This window comes from Borostomias antarcticus (assembly GCF_949987555.1).
Source record: "Borostomias antarcticus genome assembly, chromosome: 22".
NCBI lineage: Eukaryota > Metazoa > Chordata > Actinopteri > Stomiiformes > Stomiidae > Borostomias > Borostomias antarcticus.
Window position 1 is genome coordinate 2,107,596 of NC_140255.1, and position 9,643 is coordinate 2,117,238.

At 45.3% G+C, this 9,643-nt stretch overlaps 1 protein-coding gene across 1 annotated transcript in view; it reads left to right on the forward strand.

The window, feature by feature from the left end:
• abca1b (ATP-binding cassette, sub-family A (ABC1), member 1B) overlaps positions 1 to 9,643 on the forward strand; it is a 34,843-nt gene that overhangs the window by 4,611 nt on the left and 20,589 nt on the right. Inside the window, exons 4-8 of the mRNA XM_084455970.1 lie at positions 1,256 to 1,397; positions 1,522 to 1,640; positions 5,184 to 5,305; positions 5,624 to 5,821; positions 7,276 to 7,365. Coding sequence (XP_084312096.1) covers positions 1,256 to 1,397; positions 1,522 to 1,640; positions 5,184 to 5,305; positions 5,624 to 5,821; positions 7,276 to 7,365 — 671 coding nt within the window. The remainder of the gene's footprint in view (positions 1 to 1,255; positions 1,398 to 1,521; positions 1,641 to 5,183; positions 5,306 to 5,623; positions 5,822 to 7,275; positions 7,366 to 9,643) is intronic.

Here is a 9,643-nt window from a genome sequence, read left to right on the forward strand (position 1 = left end):
TTTCACTCAGAAATCAAAAATGGCCGCCACATCAAGTCCTAGCTTCACAGGGTTTATCTTATCTATGTTTTGCTAGGGGCCAGTTGGCAGTCTTAAGGTTTACTGATAGCAGACCTGTACTTTTTTTGACTTGTCACACAAATACCTGCAAACCACTCAGGGGGGGGGGGGGGGGGGGCAAACCACTCAGGGGGGGGGGGGGGCATTAGGGGCCAAAGGTTATAAACTGTAGTTAAGCAATCAAATCGCCACCCCCCTCCACACACACACACACACACACACACCCCCCTCCACACACACACACACACACACACACCCCCCTCCACACACACACACACACACACACACACCCCCCCCTCAACACACACACACACACACACCCCCCTCAACACACACACACACACACACACACACACACCCCTCCACACACACACACACACACACACACACCCCCCTCCACACACACACACACACACACCCCTCCACACACACACACACACACACACACACACACACACACACACACACACCCCTCAACACACACACACACACACACACCCCCCTCAACACACACACACACACACCCCTCCACACACACACACACACACACACCCCCCTCAACACACACACACACACACACACACACACCCCCCTCAACACACACACACCCCCCTCAACACACACACACACACACACACACACACACACACACACACACACACACACACCCCCCTCAACACACACACACACACACACACACCCCTACACACACACACACACACACACCCCCCTCAACACACACACACACACACACACACATCTTGCTTCCTGGATGGGACATGAAAGTTGCGCTGATGCTAGCTCATCTGCTAGGGACCCTAAGGTAACAGTCTAAGAGTACAAACCCTGTTTCGTCCTCATTCCAGATATACCGGGTTTACCAAAGAGTTTTCATTTAATTTTTTTATGTATAACTCGGTACGAGATGTTTAACGCTTACCCTCAGCATATCCAGTACAGTGATAAACGAACATTTAAGCATCTCAACAACAGATTCTATGTGACTTAATATATCCCTGATGCTCTTACTGTTTACAGATCACACAGAGAAATATGATTTCCAAGTCACAGATGTGGTTTGTGTTACCCTGAGTAGAATGTCTCTCCCTTTCCCATCTCCCCTTTCTCTAAATGATATCCGTCTGTCTCTCTCTCTTTCTCTCTCTCTCTCTCTCTCTCTCTCTCTCTCTCTCAGGTCATTTTCCCAACAAGGCAATGCCCTCTGCAGGCAACCTGCCGTGGATCCAGGGCATCATCTGCAACGCCAACAACCCCTGCTTCCGCCACCCCACCCCTGGGGAGTCCCCCGGCGTGGTGGGCAACTTCAATGATTCCATGTGAGCCCCACCCTCCCTTTGAGTATAGCGATAGGCCAATGGCTTACCACGAGACGCAACAGAACTACTATTTTGTACCCAAAATGTTTTGGCAGTTTTTGTTAATGTTATTGTGTGTCTGTAGAATTTCTCGCCTGTTTTCTGACGCCAAGAAGATCCTGCTGTACAGTCAGAACGACCGGAGCCTGGACAGCTTCAAGGAGCTGGCCCAGGCTCTGAAGACGCTCCAGGCCAACACCTCAGGTACAGCAGCCTGTACTTCTGTTCTTTACCACGGTCTTAACATCGAACAAGCTTTGTAGAAAGAAACCTCTTACATTTCCTAGATATGGACCAATCCTTGGCCAATAGATGTGAAGTATGCTTCAAATGGATATGCCATGCACGTTTGATTAGCCTCTGGAGAAACACACCCACGACCTGAGCAGAATGAAAGAGGTTTAACCTACTTCTCCTGTTCTGTGCTAACTCGCAATGGGGCTCCTTTCCCTTTTACCTGCTTCAACCTGCCTTCTGTGTACTCCCCCCGTACCCTATGAATTGCTGAGGAAAGTATACCACTTCAAATGTCACACTCAAATTTCCGTCCCTGATTACATTCCATTATAGGTAGACAATGTTTAAGTGTTTTGAATGGAGCTGGCGTGATCCGAGAGGCGGTGGGCGGTAGCCAGTGCCTCGCCCTCGTGCACAGGCCAGGGCAGGTTACGGGGGTGGGCTGCCGCTACAGCAGAAGGCTAAGAGGTATTCTCATGTGACATTTAAGAAAGGGCTCATTTCTTTATTCGACGTTACCTACTTTTCTACTGCATACTGAGTAAACAAGTTCTCATTTGGTACAATAAGAGCAGGGCTTCTCGTCTTGCTGATCAAATTTTACATTAGCTTAGGGAATTGAGTTTGTTGTAAGATCAATGTTTTTCATAGGAATGGTTTATGTACCAGTCTTGATGTTCAGATTCAGACAACTTTATTGTTGGAAGGCCTAGTTGGTTAGCCAAAGGTTTATGTATTGTCAAGAGCTTCAAATATGTATCTTTTAGGTGGCATGACAGGAAATGAGAGTTGGGGGGTGATCAGATGTGAAAGGTCTTTCGATGTCATTCTGCTCATTCTCAAGACATGTAGTGGCATTCAATATTTGCATACCTCTTCTCAGAAGTTGATTTCAAGGAGAAACCAATGGGGATCTTTCTTTCTATAATGATCAGCAGTGGTCTAAGACATGTGCAGACTTGGAGTAATTATGAGTTGGATAGAACTGGTGGACATTTGAGTCTTAATTGCTATAGTAGCCTTTATTAGTAGTCTTTATTACCATGGCATGTGGAGGCAGGCATTAATGGTGATGGTGCAACATCCCTGTTGGTCTCAGCGCTGGGGGTTCACAGTGCACCACACCAATATAGAACTTTAACACACGTCTGATAAAGTTGCACGTTTGGTGATATCAGTTTATCAGTCGCTAGGGCCTGTCCTCATGTCCTTATGTAAGATGTGAGAAGTGTGCTTTCAGAGAAATGAGAAAGCACTTAGTGATAACACTCTAAGCAACATGTGTATAACACTATGGAAGCATTGTTTAAGAATAGAGGAATTGTGTTTAAGAATAGATCATAGTTCAAAGAAAATTGTAACAGTGATCTGAAGTATTTGAACCAGCACAGGCTAGATTCCATTATAACTTCAATGTCAGCAAGTCTCTGCAACACCGTGAACGAGTATTTCTCTTTATGTCTGGCCAGGTATTGTTTTCTCCCTCCAGCTTTTTCCTCATACTGAGTTCAAGCTCTTTTGATTTGATGCTCTTCTCTTGTACGCCCTTCCATACATCACACACTTCAGACCACTGCTTTAACATAGTAGTAATAGTAGCTGTTGTTGTTGCTGTGTTTGATGTTGTTGTTGTGTAGTAGTAGTAGTAGTAGTAGTAGTGGTAGTAGTAATAGTATTTTATTGATCCTCCTCGGGGGGGGTGGAATGGTACTGTTACAGCATCAAAAGAGAACAAATTAACAGACAATATACACACTTACTTGGGCTAAAGAAACTGTGTTACTTGGTCAATGTCACATTTGTTGGTTTTAGATATGTTTTAAAGCATGAATTATCATGGACCATGACCTAACCTGAACTTAATGTCAGTCTAGCAGTCTTGACCCTGGCTAATGGCTATGAGAGCCGGCCTCTAAAAACCTGCAAGTACCTGTTAATGTCCCAGCACAAAGGTGATTGTGTTTCGGGGGGGGGGTGGTCTTCATGTACTCTGACTAGAGGGTGATTTTGATCTGAATTGACCGGTCGCTAATTCTAAGGCATGTCTTGGGTCACTGGGCAAACTTTTGGGCAAATCTACCCCAGACTACAATGTACTGTCGTATTTAGAGGTTGGGGGTCTGTGTGCTTAATCCAAAAGAAGGACAAGGATTTTATTGACCTGTTGCTAATTCTAGAGCTTGTTGTGGGTCAATGGCCATAATTTGTCACTAATTTGCCTTAGCAGGTCCTAGAATTTGAACCTGCAGACCCTATTTGAACCTCCTGCCTCCCACCTCCCTTTCACCTCATCTTCTCTTCAAAAGCCTGTTCACCCAGGGAGGGGGTTAATGTTTCAGGAATCTGGCACCCTCTGCTCCTTTGTTCACATTAGCCCCCCACTGCCACCAGGAACAAGGGACAAGGACCTCACTTCCACCTTTTGTTCTGTGAAGACTCTGAAGTACTGAGAGAAAGGCAGCACAGTGTGTGTAGCATCCAGTTGGCTGATTTTTACTGAGATTTTTACTCTAGCGGGTCGTTACCTGGAATGAAGGTGTGAAGTGTGTCACCTCACAAGGCTCAGGTCTCTGACCACAGGCAATTCACAGATTGATTCACAATGCCAGGCAGTCATGTCAATTGGCTACCGTCTGGATGTTGGAGTTTTTATTGTTTTCGCCACCCCTTGGAAACGGTCACCACTTGGAAATGGTCTATCTACCTTTGTGTTGACCATGGGGTTTTCATCTGGCCGTGGGTTTTTGGTGATCAGAACATATGAAAGTAGTCTTACAATAGCATGGTGCAGCAGTTATTTGAAACAATTCATGAAGTCGAAGAGTCCCATTATTAGACATATACCCCAGACATAGATGTCAAGACAATCTTCTCATTCCATGTAGACAGTCCTACATCCTACAATACAGCAAGAATATCTGGGATGACTGTAACCTGGGAATACATAATACATCCAAACCTTCACCTACAGCCGCACATGTCAGAACATGTATTTGAGCTTTTTTCAAAAAACAACATGGCTTTGCTCAAACAATCCCTAAACGAGTGCGCCACACATTGTATATGACATCTGAGCAAGTGAGCACACACGCTCCAGAATGATCCGATAAAACTGGGCTTGACTGAGTTGGAAAATGAATACAGGATGCATAATAGGAAAAAGTATGGTATTGAGTGTCCAGTATTGAGTTTAAGACCAAGATGGACTACTCCAGTCGCTGCTGCGTTGGCTCTGCTAAGATGAGACTGCCTGTTGAAACTGTGGACTAAACTCAATTGCTACTGCAGAATATATTATCTAGATTCTTTATTATTTACTTGTGTACATTCTGTACTACATATCAATAGATAAGCTATATATATATATATATATATGCACAATCCACAAGCTAACATAAGAACATTTCACTACTCGATAAATAAATCTGACTTTGGTTAAGAATAATGACAATGATAACCAGAAATTGTGAGTGAGTTGGTATGAACATGTTTCTAAACATGTCTCCACAGGTTTCAAACTAAAGGACTTTCTCCATGACAACGAAACATTGTCCACGTTCCTCCTACAAAATGCCTCCCTCTCAGAATACATGGTGCAGGAGATTGTGGAAGCCGACGTGAACTTGGAGAAGGTATGAGCAGGGGGGCGCTTTCCAAACGCTCACACATTCTGCCCCTGCGTTATGCAATGACCAGTATCAGGTTGCTATCACCAGTTCACTATCAATACTGAGAACAAGTAGTTGTTAAAGTTTCCCAGGCTGTGTATGTGTATAACTACACTATTCACTATTCACAGCAGCAAAGTGTATGCTCTCCAGTCCACTAGCATGTTCACTATCACATCTGAACAAATGACTTTAATGGCTGACATTTCCATTTCTATAGTTGACATCTTGGATGTCAAAGGGCCAACATCATTATGAACCCCCCACCTTCCCTTTCTCCAGGTGCTGATCAAAGGCTTCGGTGTCCACCTGAAGGACATGTGCAACACCAGTGGCAGCAGCCTGAAGGACTTTGTGACCATCAGAGACGTCAGAGTGTCCAACCTGGTCCAAGAGGTGATCTGCCTGGCCCCCGGCTCCTGGCTCGACCAGGCCGAGAGCCACTTCCTCAACAACCTGGACTTCCTCAAACCCATAAAGGTAAGTAACTGAGCATCCAGACTGCCAAGTGGCTCTAGAAGAGACATTTTTCAAAAGTCCAAGCGGGGGAAAATCCCTCCTGAACAGTTTTTTTTTTCTTCAAACCTTTGCCACCGTCTTACCCTCAGGTCATGCTGACATTTGGCTAGTGTTGAACATGCCTTTAGGGCCTAAGCCCATTAATCAGGCTCTGGCTGTTTTATGACCCCTCTACTAAAACCACTGCTTCCAGAGAAGCTGTGAGAAAGACAAGCAGCCTTCCAGCTTTGGGGACAAATGGCTCTTAGCCTGAATGAGTGGCTGAGAATTTCATCAGACAATTTACCCGTACAGAGGGGAGTTTGTTTACAGGAGACTGACTTGAATGAAGCTTTGGCCCCATGGGATTGATTGGAAGGGAATAGGGGGTGGGGAAATGGTACCTTAACCCTTAAGGAGTTGCTTGAAGGGGTTCCGGGTTAGAAGGGGGGCAGGGGTCTTTTCACAACTGGGGCCACCTTTAACAAAATTCAGGTGACTCAACCGTTGACATGCACTGTATTAAGACACAAAGGGAAGTCCAGGAGAAGGGAAGGAAAACAAAGGATCAGTGTAGAAGAGGGATAGACGGTGTAGGCAGAGACATGTTGCTGCTTGTCTTCGGTAGAGGCCTGTCTTTGCCTGTAGCCTGGAGATACATTTGAAAGCTATAAGACAGGGGTACTCAAATACAAATCCTTTTTTCAATAATCCAAAGGTCCATTTTTTAAGAAAACAATTATTATTTATTATTTAAGAAATTATTATTATTATAATTTAAATTCAAACCGGAGACAGTTGGGGTTCGGTCCAGATCCAGATATCCTGACTTCGAGGAGGATAGATGCTATAAGAGACATTACAAATGTTGTTCAGTCATTTGAGGGCAAAATCACATTACATTTCTGGAAGAATGCTAGTAGCAGTGACTCCACACTTTCCCCAAGTCTGCATAGTATTCCAGAAAACTGGATAGCGGCCAGCAAATACTGCCTACGTTCGCCATGATGAAATCATAAAGTTTATAGTTTTATTGATATATCCAAGGTTCCTAGAACCTTGACAGAGAAATTGGGATGATTATAATTATTACCCACATAAAAATGCTGATGGTTTCACCATGTCAGTCCAGCATGACCCGCAATGATAAATATGGCAGAGCCTGCTGGTCAAAGTGTTCCTCTTGACACCCTGCAGGATATCAAAATTGGCCCGTGAGTCTTTAAGGTCTAGTTTTCTTGTTGACATGATGGAAATTGAACTCCTGTCCCCCTGTTTGTCTTTGAGGAATTACAGAGCACAATAGAGTCTGTTGCCAATGCCCTGTACTTTAGGGCATTAATAAAGTGTGTTGTCAGCACAGTTATTATAGTTATTCCTCCCTCCATGTGTGTGAATAACACTTGGTCTACTCTCTGTTCTCTCCCCTCGTACAGAAGGACGTCAGGGCTGACCCTGAGGCCGTCCAGCAGGTCTCCAGAGCCACCGACCGGCTCCTGGAGAGTCTGGGGACTCTGGCAGTGGAGGCAAGTCTGACTTTTTTATTTAACTTGATAGATTAAAATGTTGGCATTCCAGTTCATCTGACAACATCTCTATTGTTTTGTGTCTGTCAGTTACACTTAAGGCCTCAGGACTAGAGAAAAGAGGGCAGTGCAGTGCGTTCCTTGGCAGTAGGTATCCTGCCTCTGTATTTCAGCTACACTGTTAAAGTCAACTCCTTTTATGCCTGCAAAGAAATGGGAAAAGGGGGTCAGTAGGTTTGCTTGGCAGGAACTGTATAGCTATCCAGTCTCTTTCAGTTCGGTTTGGCGTTGTAGCTCAAGAGATGCAGGGCGGGGAGCAGCTGAACAAAGAGAATCTCTAAACAAGCAAATGGGGTAGTCAGCATTGACTGGAGGGGTGGAGAAGAAAGTTGACTTGAGCTGATTGATTTGGCCTCATGAACTGAATGCATGGTTCTATGACAACAAGCAGAGATCTTTTTAAGATTTCAAATGCTTTCGAATGCAACCAGCAACAGTTTGGTTGATGAATGTGACTGTTGATCTTCGGAGTGTTCTGTGAAAGTCTTATTCGTTGGACCTGGATGATTCATAGCCAAGATTAGTACATGTGAGCACATTATGACCTGCTCATAGATATTAAGAACATCATTCTATAATATTACTCATGTAATGGTGTCCTGTTTCTGAGAACATCAAGAAAACGTGTGACTTAGAATAAACTTTCCTTCTACATTAACCTAGGATTACCCCCAGTGTCCTCACACACGTCCGTACAGTACAGACAAACACACACATCACTCTCCTCACCTCCTACAAATACCCCAAGAGGAGGCCTGTCCTCCTGTTGTGTAGTTTTGACATGCACTCACCCCCCCACCACCCCATGTGTGTACAGCTGTTTCCCCCTGCCTCCCTGGCACACACGCGCCGGCTAACACATGCACACACCTCAATTGAAAGCATGTGACTGCAGGCTTTGCTGATGTGGCTAGTTGAGTCAGGTCCATCGGTACAGAGTGAGGAAGCGAGGGGAGGGCTAGACGTCAAACAGTCTCAGGCAGTATGCACCAGTGGGCACCAACTGCTTCCTCCAACCTCTTCTGCTTTCCCAATGACCAGGAGTAACCTTTCCTCTCTGGACTTTATTTTGTTTGCTCCTGACTCTTTGTTTTTGACCGTCTGGGGTGAGGAAGCCAGCTTTAAGAGAGAGGGACAGGAAGAGAGGGAAAGGGTCGAAGGAATATTAGGTATAGAAAAATTAAGATGGTAATTCCACCAAAGGCCCTTATTTTCCAGGCACTTTTCGGACATAATAGAAACACGTGTTTCATAATATGCTAGTTTAAAAGGCAGAACAATTAGAGGATAGTTAGAGGAACCAGCTTCCCGGCTTTCTCCCCGTTTATGTCATCCCTGTGTAGAGATCAGAAAGGGACCGTTAATGCAATGCAGCCAAATCGATGAACTAAAGTTGGGTGGAATGCTCTGTTAAGGAATACTTCCACATGAAGGTAGCCAAATACCATAGCTCATCAATTGACTGTAATCCATGTAGATCAATTTGGCAAATAGTGTCCATAAATCCATTCACAGAAGTTGTCATTCACATTTACCACAACAGAATCAGCTTGTGAAAAATCAAGGTTTCGCCATTACGTGTCCAAAATGTGGGGCACACTTTAACGACCCTCGTTTACCTTTCCAGCCAACTACTGTAGCAGTCAGAGTTTCAGTGCCGTGCGTTTCACCAGCTCTGTGGCCTAGTGGTAGAGTGTCTGCCCAGAGACTGGGAGGTTGTGGGTTCGATCCCCGGCCGAGTCATACCGAAGACTATAAAAATGGGACCCATTGCCTCCCTGCTTGGCACTCAGCATCAAGGGTTGGAATTGGGGGGTTACATCACCAAATGATTCCCGAGCGCGGCACCGCTGCTGCTCACCGCTCCCCCAGGGGATGGGTCAAATGCGGAGAACAAATTTCACACACTCAGGTGTGTGACAATCAGTAGAACTTAGTCTTAGTACCCTGAAGCATAGTGCACTTCCTCTCCGAGAACCTGGTCTAATTCAGCTGTCAGTCATCTGGGAGGCGGGTAGCATGATCATGTGAGGCGCTATGCAGTGCTGTGGTCAGAGTCTCTGCCCACCAGTGACAGAAAGGTTGCTGCTTCAGGGCCAGACGAATGTTGCCAAGCGCTAAACCCCAGGACTAGCTCAAAACCCCAGGACTAGCTCAAAACCCCAGGACTAGCTCTAAACCCCAGGACTAGCTCAAAACCCCAGGACTAGCTCTAAAC